This window comes from Monodelphis domestica, chromosome 1 (genome assembly GCF_027887165.1).
Source record: "Monodelphis domestica isolate mMonDom1 chromosome 1, mMonDom1.pri, whole genome shotgun sequence".
In the NCBI taxonomy this organism is placed as follows: domain Eukaryota; kingdom Metazoa; phylum Chordata; class Mammalia; order Didelphimorphia; family Didelphidae; genus Monodelphis; species Monodelphis domestica.
Genome location: NC_077227.1, coordinates 247,931,939 through 247,950,961, shown reverse-complemented (window position 1 = coordinate 247,950,961; position 19,023 = coordinate 247,931,939). Strand labels below are relative to the sequence as shown.

The window sequence follows — 19,023 nt, the reverse complement described above, 5'->3', positions numbered from 1 at the left end:
TAGCAAGGCATTTACAGATGAAGAGAATGAATATTTTGTCCTATTCTAATTAAAAAACCTAATGACAACTAGATATTTTGTCCTATTCTAATTAAAAAACCTAATGACAACTAGAAGAGGAGAATAGTAATGGAGAGACAGAGGGGAAGTGCAACTAATTGCAACAGTGGATAGAGTGCCAGGTCTAAAGTCAGGAGGCCTCATTTTCGCGTGTTCAGATCTTCCCTCAGACACTGGGCAAATCATTGAATCCTATTTGTTTCAGTTTTCTGATCTACAAAATGACCTGGGGAAAAAAGTAGCAAATTGTTCTACTATCTTTTCCAAGAAAACCCCAAATAGGGTCACAAAGAGTCAGATACAACTGAAAATGACTGGAGGGGAAATCAAAATGAGGTATGACTTGCCCCCAAATACAAACTACTTTCAAAGTGAATAAATAACAAAAGTAATACATTATATCTATATCACATCTGATGCTAATCACTACGCATTCTTCCAGCAGTTTTAGTTTTGCCTCTTGGGAGAAACCATACAACATCAGTAAAAAAAAATTTCAAAAGCTTTGGTCACTCAAATATGTCATCTAAGTCATTCCACTGAAAAAGAAAACTTGTTTCAAAAATTATTGTAGGGGGAAACAACCTGTTTCACATAGAACTAGCCACCACTTTAGGCAATTGTACTATCATTTATAACTTAATATCAGCACTTCAACTGTATGATATTGATATGTCTTTCTCCAAAGCCCCTAATAAATAGGTTTCTCTCTCATTTTGAACTCCTAGGTTTGGATTTGAAAATAAACTGCAAGTTTCAAAAATTTGCTGTTTAAGAAATAGGGATTAGTTAAAATCATAGCCAATCAGTACCATGACTACAAAGTGCCTTGAATAAAGCATGCAAATTAATTAAACTTAAGAAAAGCTGGTAACATCTTCCAGTATTTAAGTTGGAAAAATAAATTGCTCACAGGTTTATTATTTCATGACTTCTATAGAAATTCAATGGCTAATTTAAACATCATCTTCAATAATAATAGGGAATAGATGCTGGGTCTATATATGGTCCTTAACAACTAAGTATTTACAATATAATTCGGGGAACAGTATACACACACACACACACAAAATAACTGCCAAAACAAAGTAGCCTTTGGTGAATGATTGAAACAATTTAAATGCAGAGAGAAGAGAGTATAAAGGCAGGAAGCAAAATCATCTATTTACATATACTTTTTGTACGATATATCTTTAAAGAAGTTTTAGTCCAAGAGAATTATAAATCTTTAATTCAGAGAGCAGTCTAATTGTTTTATAATGATAGTTGTTTACTGTATAGGTGCCCTGAGGTTTTCAAATAATAGGTACATTTAGCAGTATGGAATAAATAACTAATATGGGGAGCCTGAGACATAAGAATGGAAGAAAAAACAAGATGGACATTATCCAGAATTGTTCTCTATTCATTTGTTTTTCATCTATTAGACCATCTATCCCACAACACAATGACTTTCTCTCTAATACATAAAATGCCTGCAGATTTTGACAACAGTTCATGAATCAACTACAAAGGATAACCAAAGGGAAAGAAGGCTTTCCTTTCCCCTAAGGACTCCATGTGATCCTTCTGTAGCTCTCCCATGCAACTTCACTCAAGGCTGGGAAAACAAAGGATCAATTATACTTCGTGTTCCTTGAATGATCTGGAGAAAAAGCTGTTGGGGGTACTTTTTTATTTCAAGTTTACAGGCCATAAAAAATGGCTGATGAAATGGGCTAAGTATTTTTTTTTAACTGCAGACATTTTGTTCTTCTAGATTCCCATTCTTTGTGATTTACATTCAGTTATAATTTAAGAAATAGTTTTTAACTAAGGAAGAATTAAAAAGACCACAATCATTTCCAGAAGTCAATACATTGAGGCATTGCTTTGGAATATGAGAAAGTATTTTGTACTTGAAATGAAATTTTAGATAAATTGGTCTTGGCCAGTTTATATCTCAAATCAATTTTTTTTCTTCTATATACCTTGCCTTCAATGCATAACACTGAGGGGATCACAACCATTTAACCAATGCCTTTTCATTCTTGTCCAAGAGTTTATATTTTTTGACAACATTTTCTACATTCTTCCTAATAGTATCATTGGTACCTGCATGGAGAAGTAGGTAGTAAGCATCAATTTTGACATGTCTTGTTAAATTCTCTGTTATGTGTATATACCCTTTATGACACTGGAAAAGTGACTTAACCTTCATTGGAGTGAGTTTCCTCATTTATAAAGTGAGTTGGATGAAATGGCCTCTAAAGTCTCTTCAAGCTCTGGATCTATGGTAAAAAAAACCTACTGCCTCAGTATTCTTGGTCAAGGAGACTCTAATTTACAATTATGCTTCATTTCATCAATGGATTCTTTCTAGGTTTGTGGAGGACTAGAAGTTGCTTCCTCCTTAAGGCATTCAGCTGCTTCCACTTTAGGGAGAACATTGTGTGTGTGTGTATGTGTGTGTGTATCTGCATATGTATATATGTATGTGTGTGTATACACACATTTTGGGGGGGCTCCAAGTATACAGTTATGCTTTTCTTTCTCCCCAGGTGACATTTTTCCAGGCTCCAACCTCTATTGAACTTGGTATTCAAAAGAAATGAATACCAATTCTGGTTCTGTCACCTACTATCTGATCTGAGTGACCTAAAGCAAGTCACTTATTCCTTATGAATCTCAGTATCTTATCTTCACATATAAAGCGAAGAAGTTGCAGTAGATGGCCTGAGGTCTCTACCAACTATAGAGATATGTATAATCTTATGTCTATACATGATTTTGTGCATTATGACTACCTATAAGATTTAGGTTAGAAAAATATAGAAATATTTGGTGGCAGTTAAATCTTAAAACTCCTATCTCCATGAAAAAGGAAAATTCATATTTCAGTATTTAAAAATAAACAACGATGGCATTATTGATACTACTTGAAGTTTATATTTTTAGGATAACAGGTATCTCAAATATAGACAATTATTATCTGACCTGAATTGATATACATTAACTTATAGAGAAAATTCCTTCCCAAGGTGGAATAGTTCTACTTCTCTTGCAAATCAAATATAAATTTCTTTTAAAAAGAAAAAAATACAGATATGAATAGCATGGAAATAGGTTTTGAACAATGATACATGTATAACCCAGTGGAACTACTTATTAGACTCATGATTGGGGAGGGAAGGAGGAAGAGGGATCATGAATCATGTAACCATGGAAAAATATTCTAAATAAAAAAGGGGACAAAAAAAAGGAAAAAAATACTATTTTGATAAAGTGAGTGGAATTATTTCTGCACAAGTCCCACTGAGAGTTCTCTCTGTTGACCTATACTACTGCCACCACTGGAAAGTCAGGTCAAAAGGAAAAAGGAATCACTATTCTTTTTATAGTAAAGTATTGGTAAGTAAGAAATAGTACATTTTATGACCTTACAAAAAGATATGTTGCCTTATTTTTTTTTTAATTAAGAGTTCCTGGTTTGGATTCTCTCATAAAAATTATCTACAAAAAGAAAATTTGGACAATGTATATAATTGGTAAAATCACTCGCCAGGAAACAAAGAGAAAAAACTAAGGCATGTGTTAAAAATTATTATTACTTTGAATTTATCCAAAGAGTCCCTGGAGAAGATTTCACAAGCTACATCAATTTCCTTTCCTAACATGTCGAAAATGGATTCCTGCTCTGTCTCCATTGCAAGCAATTGGTCTTTGAGCTGTATCTTGATTTCTTCCATTCTCTTCACACATTCTTCATCACGATGTAGCTGTTTTTCCTAAGAAAGAAAAGAAACAAATACAAAAGTTAGGTATTAAATGAAAACAAGACACCTATGAATTGGTATGAAACCCAAGCATTTGAAGGGGAGAAGATCATTGTTCTCATTACCAAACCTCAACAAATATACTACCTATTCATAATTTGAGGAAAAGTTATTGAGAATTCAATAGTACAACAGTTTGCAATTGATGAACTAAGTGTCTGGAAAACTAAAAATGTGGTAATTACTTTACGAAGGGAAGTCTGATGAAAGGGGAGTAGTTGAAAGAAAATTCTGTACCATATTAAAATCACATTTCCATTAATGGATCAGAGCAAAAGCTGATACCACAAAATTGGCTTTAAGTTTAAAAAATATATATCTCTAAGGCCTACAAGTCTAGGCAAAATAGAAAGAGAGGAACAAATATCCTAAAAGAGTTTGTGTGTTTAGCCCCTAGCTTTCCAGAAAAAAAAAATAATCTTGGACCATCTTTATCTCATCAAAGCTATAAACAGAAATGTCCAATTAAGTTTTCAAATATAAAAATTCTATAAATATTTTTGGGTCATGAGAATGTGATGGAACCAAGATGGTAATCCTTTTATGAATTCAGAAAGATAGCTTAAGGAAAGAGAGTCCCAAGGAATAGTTATTCAACTCTAATTCTGATAGGTCCCTCAAATTCAACATTTCTCCAATCTTGACTTTCTTAGGCTTTTATACCTTACTGCTTCTGGCTCCTCACTCTGCCTACTTTTCAACTCATTTCTACATGTGGTTTTCCTGCAAGGGAAGGGAAGCTCCTTATAACTAGGGACTGTCTTTCTTTTTTGCTTAGCTCATAGTAAATGCTTAACCTTACCCCTCCTTCAAACTGTTGAAAGCAGTTATAGAAGGACTAAAAACAGAGCTATCCTGGACTATTCGCTCTCACTAAACCTGCATATGCAATCTGCTGCCAAATCTCATCATTTCCAGCTCACTCCATTTTTCACATCCATTTCTACTCACAAAGGCATTACTCTAAACCAGGCCCTTATTACCTTGAAGCCTGAAACACTGCAAGAGCCTATTTGGATATAACCTATATCAGACTGATTAGCTCCTTAGAGGCCAGAGTAGGGGTAGGGGGAGCATTGACAATATGAATCCTAAAATCAGAGAATAACTACTAAAAATTGTTTCCATATGAGACTGAAAAAAAGAAGTATTTTTTTAAAAAAATGAGTTCAATTGTGCTAATATTAAATATACAATCAGATTTTTTTTTTAATTTTAAGGAATGAAAGGGAATAAGCATTGTACCCTGCAATAAATACTTTTACAAATATCTTATTTGGTACTCTCTTTTTTTATGTTTTTTAAAAATTTTTAAACATTTTTCCATGGTTACATGATTCATTCAAAATGATTTTTTTAAAAGAGCCTATTTGGTTCCCTTGCCTCAAATCTCTCTCCATATCCATCAGTCCTCTATGGCCATCAAAGTGGGTCTCTTAGAGCACAGTTATCATGTCGTTCTCCAATAAATTCCATTAGTACTTTGACTTCTTTGTCTGGTATTTAAAGGTCTTTCACAACCTAGTCCTATTCTGATAGACCAGTCTTACGCACTTCCACACTTATAGTCCTTCCACAGTTCAAAAACAGAAAACAAAACAGAACAAAATTTGGCTTCTTCTTGCCCTGCAGTGTTTTTGCCTGTACGCTGGCTACACCCAACTTCTGCCCCAAGTCTATAATGGGCTTCCTTTCCACCTCCACATCTTTGAATCTCTCGCGTCCTTCAAGACTCACTCAAATGGGGCTCTCCACAGCCAGTATCTTCCCAGTCAAGGTAACCTTGAATCAGTTTTATATGTATTTAGAAAAAACCTCACTATATGCATGTTGTCTATCCTGCTAGACTAGAAGATCTTTGAGGGAAGGGAGTATTTTACTTTTGTTTGGAGACTCCCAAAGCCACAGTACCTGGCATATAGTAGGTGTTTAAAAAAGTTTTTTTGGAGGGGGAGAGGGGCTGGTAGGTAGCTCAGTAGCTAGAAAGCCGGGCATGGAGATAGGAGGTCTTGGGTTCAAATCTGGCCTTTCTAGCATCCTAGCTATCATTGGATCCCTTTCTCCTCATCCTTATTGCTCTTAAGCCTTAGAACCAATAGATAGTATTGATTCTAGGATAGAAGGAAGGCTTTAAAAAAAATAAAAAGGTTTATTGATTGATTGATTTATATGTGTGTAGTGAAGATGGGAGGGGTGGCAGGGGGTGGTCAGGACTACAAATAGATATTTGAATACAAATTTTGAGGTGGGGAGAAAGGAGGTAGAAAAGACTAGTTTATTAGGCCTCCCACCCAAACTGGGCTATGATAAAGAACACTATGGATTCCAAGAGGTGAAGGTGAGTAAGGAGGCCAGTGATGGGGAAAAGTTTATGTAAAAGTAGAATGGGAATAGGAGACCGAATGTTGTAAACAAGGCTGAATTGCTGGAAGTGTAGAGTACATAAGGAGAATAAAGACTTAACTAAACCCACTGTATTTAGTTGGTTCCAGATCATGTTGCCTTTCCATATTTATTTAATGTTAAACAGTCAAAAAAGCATTTTAAGTCACTATATACACTATGCTAAAAGTAAACTGGAATCGGATTGTACAAAACATTAGATGGAAAAAAAAAGAAGAAAGGAATTTGTAGATTACCCTTGGAGACAACATAAAAGCACCAATGATTATTGAGCTGGTGAATGACATGGTCAGGCCTGTGCTTCCATATTTTTGTCAATTGTGGATAGATTAGAGGGAAAAAGAGTGGAATTAGGGAGAACAATCAGAAACCACCTATGGACTTCCAGATTACGTGGCTAATAATATGGAGAACTAAAAACTTTCACAATATCTTAATCTTCTCAAAAATAATAATTGTGATTAAAAAAAAATAAAGCAATTCTGGCTTTCTTCAGGGTCTACCACCCTAAGAAACCTGTCAAGGCAAGAATTCAATGAACATCTGGTAAAGATAATCTCTAACCCCTAATATACTCAGAACCCCTTTTCCTATCAGTCATCATACTGTGGCAGGGGTACAACAGAATTCAATTTTGCCCCATGCGCTAAGCCTCTAAACGAACTAATTTAATTCAGACTTCTATGAATAAATTCTGCAAAATATTTTTAAAAATCAATATATGAGAAGGCTGAAAGCCCTATGAACCTCAAGAGAGCATGGGACCAAAATTAAAGTTCCTGAATGATTTAAAAGATAAATAAAAATTGTGAAAGCAGAATATATGGTGGCCCACACAGCAGAAATAGCTGACAAAAAAGAAAAACTTGAATCCACGGTGGCAAACTTTTCAAACAAAAAAAAGAAAGAGTAAATGATTGGTATTTCAAACACACAGAAATAAGAAAATCTGAAAGAAGAGAAGCAAAAAGCAATAACATTGAAAGGAAACATGATCTCTGTGCAAGCAAAATATATTAATTTTGAAGAAAAGATGCATGTTGACAATTTAAGGATTACAGACTTGTCAGGATCTGATGAGACAAAAACTGAACACCATAATACATGAACTAATTTAAGTAATTTCCCAGAATTTCTGAACATACAGAACAACTTGCCAATAACACCAAGGGAGAGAAGGGAAGAAAAAACTATGCTGCAAATTCCAAGACATATATTGATTAAGTTTAACAATTATGATGACAAATAACAAAGTCTGCAAGTAATCAGGAGGAAGACTTTCAAATATAAAGAGAAAGAAATGTAAGACTATTTGCATCCACCATAAACTGGAGAGGAATGAATGAGTTCCAAAGGGCAATGAAGCTCAAGATATAGCCCAAGGCAAGCAACCTGAGTCTAACCATTCATAGAAAAGGGGGACCTTCAATAAAAGAAACTTTTCATGCATTCCTACAAAGAAAACTCGAACTGAATAGGTTATTTGATTTGCAAACACCACATAAAAAATGAATAAATACAAGAAAGGTAAATAGAGGGACTAAGAAAGGCAAAGGTAATGAAATAAAATTACCCCCAAAAAATAAAAGAAAAAAATTAAGTTATTAAAATAGTTCAGAAAGAAATGCTAAGGCAGTAAACATGAGAGTGGAGTGGAAAGAAAAGGTAAATTCATGAGATGAAAAAATACTAAGAATGTAGAATTCAACAAGACTTGGTAGCAGTAGGTCAGAAGGTTTTAGACCATCAATTTTTTTTCCCCTAACTCTACACAATACTTGGGTTTACCTGAATTTTTAAAAGCCCATTTATTTTCAGATGAACATGAAAACAGAGAGCCATCATCACTGAAGCAACCCTGAAGTCAGAATTGAAATATGCTTTGATTGAACTATATTTTGAGCTTAGTAGAGAATGTATTTGGCAGCCAGGTGGCACAATGCATAGAGCACGGGGCCTAGAGTGAGGAAGACTCATCTTCCTGAGTTCAAATCTGGTTTCAGATACTTATTACCTGTGTGACCCTAGGCAAGTCACTTAATCTTGCTTGCTTTTGCCTCAGTTTCCTCATCTGTAAAACAAGCTGATGAAGGAAATGGCAAACCATTGTAATTAATATCATTATCATGAAAACCCCAAAAGGAATCACGAAAAAACGGACGCACATGGAAACAACTGAACAACAAAGAGAATGCATTGAATTTATTAAACACCAGGATTTGTGATGTGATCAAAATTGATCAATGACCCACAACAAGAAGAGGTGACCAAATAAAAGCCAAATGCCAGATGAATCAAGGCAAGGTAGCAGCCTCTTCATATTGCTCCTTAGTTGATTCCATATACCTGAGTTAGTCAAAGTGACAAACCAGGCTTTCCTCCAATAGGGAAAAATATTTTTAACAGTAATGGCCTGGGAATCACAACATATGTCTCTTTAAACTCTAAATCTGTGAGCCTACAATCTTATATGAGACATGCAGGCCAAATACAGAGGCAGAGATGAGTGGAATAAACAAGAGCATGGTTCAAAAAACCAGGAGGCTCAACTCCAGAGCCAGGGAGAAAAGGGAAAAACAGAATAACAATGACTGAAATCAACTGCCATCTGGCAGGGCCAGGCTTTGACCTGCCAAGACTTTATGGTGATTGCATTCCTCTCAGCATCACTACCTGTCACAAACAGTCATCATGTTTTGGCTTGGAAGGCCCACGACTCGCTGAAAATGGTCTACCATTACGGGTTCTGACAACAGAATGGCCTTTGGCCCTAAAAGGCAGAGCATACTTCAAGCTTCCGCATCGAACCAAAAGCCAAATGCAATAATCATTTCAAGAACTTTTTAGGCACTGGGGTCAAAACACAGTGGTAGTGCCAACCAACTCCATTACTTTTAAGTTATTCCTTAACTAAGATCCAACTCCAACTCTATTCTTCCAGCTACAAATCCTTTTCACTTTTTGATGAAATACTTGAACTGATTTATCTTTGGATTTCTCTACCGTGGCATTTTTAAACGTGTTCATTTCTAGATTTCTTCATTCAAAGGAGCACTTACTAAGCACACTCAGCATTTACACTACAGATCAGCATTTTTAGGATATTATAACAAATAAGATATGGACCAGATGTCCAAAGAAACTGCTTCACTGGATAAGTCAAAGAAATAACCCTTCCAGAATGTCTGCCCAGAAGCTTTAGGTGGAACAGCTACATGGATTTATCATTATTATCAACAATAACTTGTATTCACACAATGCTTGAGGTTAACAAAATACTTTCCTGACAACACCAAGCCCAAAAAGGAGTGCCTAAATGATTACTCCTATCTTAAAAATGAGGAATCTGAAGCTCACCTACTCAATATCAAGAACTAAAATTCCAACCTAGGTCTTCTGCTCTGAATCCTGGACTCTGCAGTTAACTCAAACATTATTAACTGATATTCAGCATACATGTATGCCACAACTGTGAGACTGAGAATTTCTAGGAAGTATAGGTATATAGAGTAACTATTTTATGGGAATGTCATTAAATTAATTAGATGCTATTCTACCTTAGTAAGTAGCTTACTGAATATAATTCAGTATAATAATAACCTTTTTTTGATGACTTGCAATCTAAGGGGCACATCAAAAAATATTGGAGTAGAGTCTGGAAGGCCTTGAGTTCAAATTCATCTCAGATAATTACTAGTTGTGTGGCCCTGAGCAAGTTGCTTAACCTGTTAGCCTCCGTTTCTCCAAGTGTTAAATGGAGATAATAATAGCATGTATCTTACAGAGTTGTAGCTAGGAAGATCAAATGAGCTATTTCTAAAGAGCTCTGCAAACCTTAAAAGCAGTATAAGTACTAGTTTCTATTAAAATTAATTCATCAATAATATCAAGCTTTATCTCAAGTTTACAAGAATGCTTCCCTCTATAATAAATGCCCACAGACTACTGTCTTATTACAGCCATAGTATCTCTAGTCAAGCACAATTACAGACCAAAGGACTATTTATTCCTAAAATAAATTCCTCCAGATTGTTCACCTCTTATACTTGTTTCTCCTCTATCTACACTGACATCTAAAATGGTTACTAGACCTGCTGATTCAGCTGAAATCAGAAAGGTAGATGCCAAACAAAAAGACATCTACCAGAAATTCTGCTACCCTACTTTCTGAAATTTATTACATTCCTTGCTTTGACCTTTTGGGGGAGGAGGGTGTTTCTTTTCCCGAATTATTTTTTTTTTGCTAATTTTCTCATGCTTCTTGACTTCAGCATCTAGGGAGATTACTTTAAATTCTCATTAGCAAATAGACAGTAATTCCTCATGGTAGGTAATTAACCAGGTCATGTCATCTTTTGTATGTGAAACTATAATTCTTTATTATGTACAGTTTATTTTCTAGAGTGAGGATAAAATATGTCATAATAGTACCAATGCTATTGTTCTTGTCTGTGTCCCTTTGAAACTTCCAGATTCTTCTCTAAATGTTTTTAATATTTCATTGACATATTTTTATTTTTTGCATCACTATTACTAACCCACAATCTCTCTCAGACACACAAGGCTATACCACCTCTTTCTTCCCTTCCCCCATAATCCAAGCTGAAGGACAGTAAAATAAAATAAATTCATGTTTTGGTCATGAATAAAAATATAGCTAATTCCATCACTTCTCTGCTAAGAAATGGGAAGCATATTTTATTATTAGTCTTCTAGATTTTTGGATGGCCATTGCATTTATTCATCAATAGACTTAAGTCTTTCAAAGCTGTTTTCCTTTTATTATTACAATCACTGAATACATTTTTTTTAAACACTTACCTTCCATCTTGGAATCAATACTATGTAGTGGTTCCAAGGCAGAAGAGTGGTAAGGGCTAGGCAATGGGGGTTAAGTGACTTGCTCAGGGTCACATAGCTAAGAAGTGTCTGAGGTCAAATTTGAACCCAGGACCTCCCATCTCTGGGCCTGACTATCAATCCACTAAGCTACCCAGCTGCCCCCACTGAATACATTTTTTACTAGTGCTACTCACTACATTTTTGTCAGTTCATGAAACTTTCTCCAAGCTTCTCTGAATCAATCCTTTTATAAGTTTGTTTTTATTAATGGCACAAAAATATTCTTCATATTCATACACCATAATTTGTTCATAGATTTTTCAGTCATTAGATAACCACTTAATTTCCAGTTTACTAATAGAACTTAATTAAAGTCCTGATAAAAAAAAAATTTATATATAGGAATCCTTTCCCTCTTAGATTTCATTGGGCTTATACTCAGTAAGAAAAAAATATGCAGTTTGGCTTACTTTTGAAGAATGGTTCCAAATTGCTTTCCAGAATAGCTGGACCACTCACTCCACAGCTCTACCAACAATACCTTAGGGTATACATCTCCATCATAATTCCTCTAATAGGTATATCTTTCCTTTTCCGTGTGACTTGCCTTTCTTTTTGTCTTTTCATATTTTAATAATTCTTATTTATAGATTATTTCTAGATAATTCCCTATATATTCTGAGTAACACGCCTTTATCAGAAAAATTTTCTAAACAGATTTTTTCACTGCTAATTTCCATTCCAAGCCTAAATTAGTCAGTTTTATTTATGTAAAACTTTTCAAATTTATGCAATGAAAATTGTCCATTCTGTCTTTTAGGATCATCTCTACCTTTGGTTTAACCTAAAAACCCTCCCCCATCCACAGTTGTGGAAGGGATATGCTAAGTATTTTCTCTAATTCATTTAAGATATGACTATTTAGATCTAGATCATGTATCAATTTGAAGCTTATTGTAGTATATAGAAGGAGATGGAGGTCTAAATTATCTTCCAGATGGTTTTGTGCACATAATCTGTTTCATTGACCACCTTTTCTATTGGTAAGATCATTCCAAATAGTTTGATGATTACTATTTTAGTACTAATTTAATAATCTCATGCTGCTTAGCCCCCACCTTTTCCATCTTTTTGGTTTTCTATTTCTTTTATTGTTGTTCCTTCATTTTATTCTGAACGTCACAAATGACATCTCCATTTAAAAAATGACAACAGGAAAATGGATTATATGTGAAAATGCCACCCTATAATAGTTTGCTTTTACAAAGCATATAAGTTCAAAAGCATAACTTCAAGGCTGTCCTGCTTTTCTGTGTTCTATTCTTCACTTCTTTCTGTTCCCTTCAGAATGTTTTTTTAATGTTTCATTGACCTTATTTTCTTTTTTCTTTTTTTTTCTCCTGGAACTGCTACCAATAGTTCCCATTTCCCCATAAAACCCAAGAAAAAGAAAAGACAAACCTTACAGCAAGTTAAGCATATAAGGAAATATGGTCAAGTCCCCAAAGTTTACAATTTACTAAAAAAAATGTTCAAAAATCTATATCTCATTCTACACCTTGAGTCTTCCAGGCCTCAGTGAGGAGGAAGGAAGCATGCTTCATCATTGAAACAATGGAGTCATAGTTGGTCATCAAATGTGTCAGTCTTCCAAAAAAATTTTTCTTTATATTATTATTATTATCGTATATATAATTCTGGTTTTGCTCTCTTCACACATCAGTTCATTCAAACTTTCCCAGTTTTCTCTGAAACTGTCCCTTTCAACATTGCTTAGGGTAGAATAATATTCTGTTATATTCCTACACCATAACTTGTTCAGCCAATGCCAAAGAAATTGTCTCCTACTTGTTTTGTAGCTCTTTGCTACAACAAAAATAGCTGTCTTGAAATGTTTGTACATGTGGGTCCTTTCCCTCTTTCTTAGATTCCTCTGGGATTGAAGTCTAATAATGGTATCACTTAGTCAAAGAATATGCCATGTTTTGGCAATAGTTCCAAACTGTTTCCCTAATGAATCGATCAACTCATAGGTCAACAACAAATGCACCATAGTGCCTGTTTTCTTCTCATGTAGATTTAAGTAACTATCATTTTCTTTTTTACAATTTATAATAAATTAATACATATGCAGTCAAATTGCAGAGATGCTTTAATTCTCTATCTCTGTGATTAGGAATATTTTTCCACATGGTTATTATATTGGATTTTGAGAACTAAGTAGTCGTATCCTTTGAATAACAATATTTATTTTTAAAACTTCATTTTTCCCATTAACAAGCATTTATTCTTCTCCACTTCCAATTTTTTCTACTTATTGAAAAAAAATTTTAGAGAATCATAGTAACAAACACATACAATCAATGAAAAAATATTACCATATTGTCCACGTCCACAAATGTATGTCTCATCTGCATCAAGCCCATCAACTTCTCTTTAAGAAGCTGAGTATTATGGCTCATCACTAATCATGTGGATTATCTTATAAATGTGATTTACTTCCTTAGATATCTTAGTTATGAAACATATCAGAAAAATTTGCTGAAAAGATTATTTCTTACATTTTCTATAACTTTTCTAATTTAAACTTTTATTTTGTTTGTTCAAAAAACTTTAAAATTTTACATGATTAAAATGCCCATTTTATATTTTTATGATCTTGAGTGTCAAATATCTATGGGAATAGACTCATTATTTTCATTATACCTAAAGTTTTATTATGATATGATTATATCAAACTCATGTATCCATTTAAAAGCTCTAATGTTAGATCACAGTTTAATCCTAGTCTCTGACAGTCTAGCTTTTGCCAGATAGCTTTCTGGATAATCCAAATACCCAAATCCAAAATCTGGAGCTAAAAATGATTTTTAATTTTCTAAAAAATGTAATGAATTTTAATTACAAATATAAAAACCATTCTTGACTCCTGGAACATATAAAGACAAAAGATAGGGGCATTTTCTGCAAACTCTTCTTCTAAATAAATTAAAAAAAAATTTTTCCCTGCTCTTTAGAATATATTTTTTGTCATCTGATTTGTATAGCATAAACCAGATAAACAAATTTAGGTAATACTGTCATTAATTTTATTTTATTATATTAGCATAGCCCAAACATGAAACATTTTATCTTCCTTCACTAATTTGAGTCAGGTTCTTTTTCCTGTAAAAAAAAAAATACAATGTATTTTATTAGGTAGATGTCTAAATATTTTATACATTCTATAATTTTTAAATATAATTTTATCCTAACTATTCTCTGTGGGTTTTGTCATATTCTATAGAATGAATAATGATGTGTGTGGATTTAGTTTATATCTTCTAACTTGCTAACATATTGATTAATTTTAATTAATATTATTAATTTTTAACAATTTTTGTAAACTCTCAGTACAGAACATCTTAACACATACAAAAGGCCATTCTACACACCAGAGTAATGATTTATTTCCTCTTTACTTATTCTCTCAATTTTAATTTCTTGCCATACTGCTATAGCTACCATTCCTAAAACTGTAGAAATAATATTCTTGCTTTATCCCTGAGCTTACTGAAAAAAAATCTGAAGTTTAATTTCCATTACATCTAATTCTGGTTCTTGAACCTATGTTATTTTAATATTAAAGAAATAGCCATTTATTCCTATTTAACAAGTTAGTGTTTTATCAAAAATAGGTACTGTATTTCATCCAAAGATCCTGCATATGATATAATCATGCAATTTTTTTCTCCTATTCATTTTGTCTATTACAGTTATAATTTTCCAAATAAAGATCTAGCTTTGCATTTCTAGTATGAAATCTACCTCTGTGTAAAAAAATCACTTTGGTATAGCTATAACCTCTTTAATAATATTTTACATACACATTTTGCATCAATATTTGTTTAAAATATTGGTATATCCTTTTCTATCTATGCTTAGTAGCTCCCTAGTTTATGTAACAAAACCATTTTTATATTATAGAAGTTTAGTAAAAATCAATTTATTTCCTATTTTTGCAAATAGTTTTTGCAATATTGAAATTAATTTTGACTATGAGACAGAACTAGTCACTCCATTTAGTTCTGTGTTTTCTTGTTTTTTCCCTTAAGAGTTCATTTATGAACTATTCAATTTCCTTCTCTGCAAATGAATTATTGAAAGTCTCTATTTTTATTCTGTTAATCTGGCTATTTTAGGATTTTTTTTTAGCTACTCAATAATTTAATAAAAATTTCAGTTTTTTTAGTCTATAATTTGTCAAGATAGTTCATAAGAATTTCCTTTATTTCTTTATTTGTTCTGCTTCTTTCTTTTTTTGTTTACAATTAAAATGTATTATTAAATTGTATTAAATTTTTAATAAAAATGCACAATGTCTATTTAAAAAATACCAGCTTCCAGCTATATCCAGCAATTCAATGGATTTTTTTTAAACCCTTACCTTCTGTCTTAGAGTCAATACTGTGTATTGGTTCCAAGGCAAAAGAGTGATAAGGGCTAGGCAATGGGGGGTTAAGTGACTTACCCAGGGTCACACAGTGGAAAGTGTCTGAGGCCAGATTTCAACCTAGGACCCTTTGTCTCTAGGCCTGGCCCTGAATCCACTGAGCTACTCAGCTGCCCTCCAATAGATTTTTTTTCCTTTCAATTTTGGTGATCTTTGGCATTCAGAATTGCTATTTTGGTGTTTGGTTCATTTGTAATTTTTTTCTTAATTATCTAGCTTTTTAAAAATAGTTTTAGGGGGCAGCTGGGTAGCTCAGTGGATTGAGAACCAGGCCTAGAGATGGGAGGTCCTAGGTTCAAATCTGGCCTCAGACACTTCCCAGCTGTGTGACCCTGGGCAAGTCACTTGACCCCCATTGCCTAGCCCTTACCACTCTTCTGCCTTGGAACCAATTCACAGTACTGACTCCAAGACAGAAGGTAAGGGTTTAAAAAAAATAGTTTTACTCCCGGATCATTGATCTATTGTCTTTTTTGGTGAGGAAAATATTAGAGGTTTAATATTTCCCTCAAGACTGCTTAGCTATATCTCTAAAGTTTTGGTATATTGTCTCATTGTTGTTGTTTTTTCTTCTATAAAATCCTCTGTTGTAATGATGTATTCTTTGATCAAGAAATGCTTTAGACTTAAAACAGCCAATCTCCATTTAAGTGGGAGTTTTTTCTTTGAATGCATTTTATTGAATATAATATTAATGTATTATGGTTGGTGATGTATTATTTAATATTTTGATCTTTTCTCCACTTGTTTGTGAAGTTTTTAAAGACTAATGAATTAGTAACTTTTGCAAATGCAATAGTCACAGCAAAGAACTATATATATTCCTTTCTATTCCCAATCAACAATGCCAGAACTATCATATCTAACTTGTGCAAAAGTCTATTCCAAGTACTTAACTTCTTTCATATTATTTGTTTATCTAAAAAGGGCATATTGAGAACCCCTCAAATGCTATTGTAATTCAAAAAAAATATTTTTTTCCTATAAACTTTAAAGTTGTTGGATCCTTACCATTAAATTTATGTATATTAAGTATTAAATGAATTTGTCTATGGCGCCTTTAAGCATAAGGCAGTCGTCATGTTCATATCTTTTATTCCTCTAATTTTATTAGTGCCTTTCTTTAGATCATAATTGCTAAGTCTGCTTTTTTAGTTTGTTTACTTTAAGCAAAAAATATTTTGTTCTATTTCTGGTTCAAGCCCAGTGCTTACAAACAACACATGGCTGAATTCTGTTTACTATTCCATTCTGTTCCTTAACCCATTTTATTCCCCTTTATTGCTTGATGGTTGAGTTTATGCCATTGCATTCACAGGTATAACTATTACTGGATTATTTCCTCCTGTCTTTAAATTTTCCTGAACGACAATAACGATCTCTTTTGACACTTCTATTATGCCTTCCCTTTTTCCTTCCTTTATAAGTACTAATCACTAGTTCCTATCTTCTCTTTTCTTTAATCTCTCCTTCACTATCTACCTTCTGAAGCTGAATATTATTTTGCTTATAAATAGTTAATTCTTTCCTCAATTTACCCTCCCTCAGGAACAACCCTTAACATCTTCTGGTTCCAGCTTAATTCTCTATTAAGCTTAAAGTATTCTCACATCATATTCATGGTATATGGTCAGTTTTTGTTTCTCTAGTTTTCATGACATTGATGTTCATATGTAGACCCTATCCAAAATTATCTTCCATTTTTGTAAAGTTTTCTTTTTTACTATGACAATTTATGTAAGAGAATTAGTGATTCCTTCTTTCTCCTTCTGCCTTCCCTAATGTAAACTTTTATCTTTCACTTTTCTTTTTTTTCTCTTCATGATAAACATAACAATAATAACTGGCATTTATAGAGTACTTACTGTGTGCCAGGCTAAGCACTTTACAAATACTATCTCATTTGAGCCTCACAACAACCCTGAGAGGTAGGTGCTATTATTAACCTTATCTTATAGTTGAGGAAAATGAAAGACAAACAGAGGTTAAGGGACTTGCACAGTTAACTCAACTAGTAAATATCTTGGACTGGATTTGAACTCAGCTCTCCTTGACTCCAGGTCCAGAGTTTTATCTGTTGCACTACCTAGCTGCATCAAAATGCTCTCAGAATTTCTATCTTATTTCTTCCCTACATGCCTTTCAAAGGCATTCATATTCTGAGGGAATACGTGCTCCCTCCACCATTAGAATATACATATTTTATTACCATATAGCCCCTTCCAATTATACAAATGTATTCATCTATATTTCTTTTAACTCCCATGTTTGCATTTCAAAATATCTATTATATCTTAGCCTTATCCTTGTCAGACGGAATGCTAAAATTTCCAATCTTCAAAAAGGAGTTCTGAATCTTAGGAAAGATTATATGGATAAACATATAATCCAGATAACATATAAATACATGCTTATACGAATCGGAGCAAGTTTATACTTTAGTTTTATTGAAAATATCTTTGGGAAAGAAGAATGATTTTCCTTTCCTTAATTTTCATTTATAATTGTTTAAATTTTTTAATTCTTTATGAGAGATTACTAAAAATTACATGACAAAAAAACATGCTTGATTGACCTAATCAGTTTAGCAAAGGGTAAGAATTATTACTCTAAAACTAATCAAAATTTTATACTTTCCCATGGATTCTTAGGACTGGCTGTCAGAGAAACACTAACTTGATGCAAGCATAATAATTTCAATAAAACCACAGCATGTCCAAAATTATGTCTGTTCAGTGAAAGCTTGCACACTTCTTTTGAGATCATAAGTGCCCCAAAAGTACCACTTTATTTTCAATGCAAGCATTAAATTAAATGAAAACATTTTTCTACACACTTTAACAAAAACATTACATTAAATAAGATATACACACACTACTGATCATACTACACACATCATCAATTTACAAAGCTGCTATTCCTTTCGCACTGAAAACGAACTTGTAAAAGGCAAAATATCTCAACAGTATAGCTCAACACCTTCTTAATATTCTTTCTACTAAAGAAAGGAGCTTGGAACAAGATGTGGAGAAAGCACAGAATAATGTAAAAGATTTGCAATAGGCTCAAAATAACATAATTGAAAATTATTTTAATCCTCCATTAATAAAACCAGACTTAAAACTTGTATCATCAAAAAATTTTAGTAAATTATAATAAATCAAAGTAAAGTACCTTTCATTTATAAACTTTAAATCCATGATGCTAACTTCAAAAGACAAATTAGTTTGGACCAAAATCTCTCAAAGATCTGTTTACCCAACAAGTTAGAGAATACTTATAATACTTATATGAGTATAGGTGACTCAGTTTCTAGGAAAATACAGTATTAATGCACACAGAGTATAAACTTTATTACTGGATATATTTAGGATAAAAGAGTGGGCAAAAAGTACAACTGATGTGAGACTT

General features: G+C 33.1%; 1 protein-coding gene across 13 annotated transcripts in view; it reads right to left on the bottom strand.

Moving 5' to 3' along the window:
- Window positions 1-19,023, bottom strand: part of CEP128 (centrosomal protein 128) — a 566,439-nt gene that overhangs the window by 337,498 nt on the left and 209,918 nt on the right. For all 13 annotated transcript variants that reach the window (XR_008914955.1, XR_008914954.1, XM_056810609.1 and 10 more), the window contains one exon: window positions 3,651-3,827. Coding sequence is in view for 11 of the 13 variants with exons in the window: in XM_056810609.1 (XP_056666587.1) it covers window positions 3,651-3,827 (177 nt within the window). In the remaining 2 variants the exon portion in view is untranslated. The remainder of the gene's footprint in view (window positions 1-3,650; window positions 3,828-19,023) is intronic.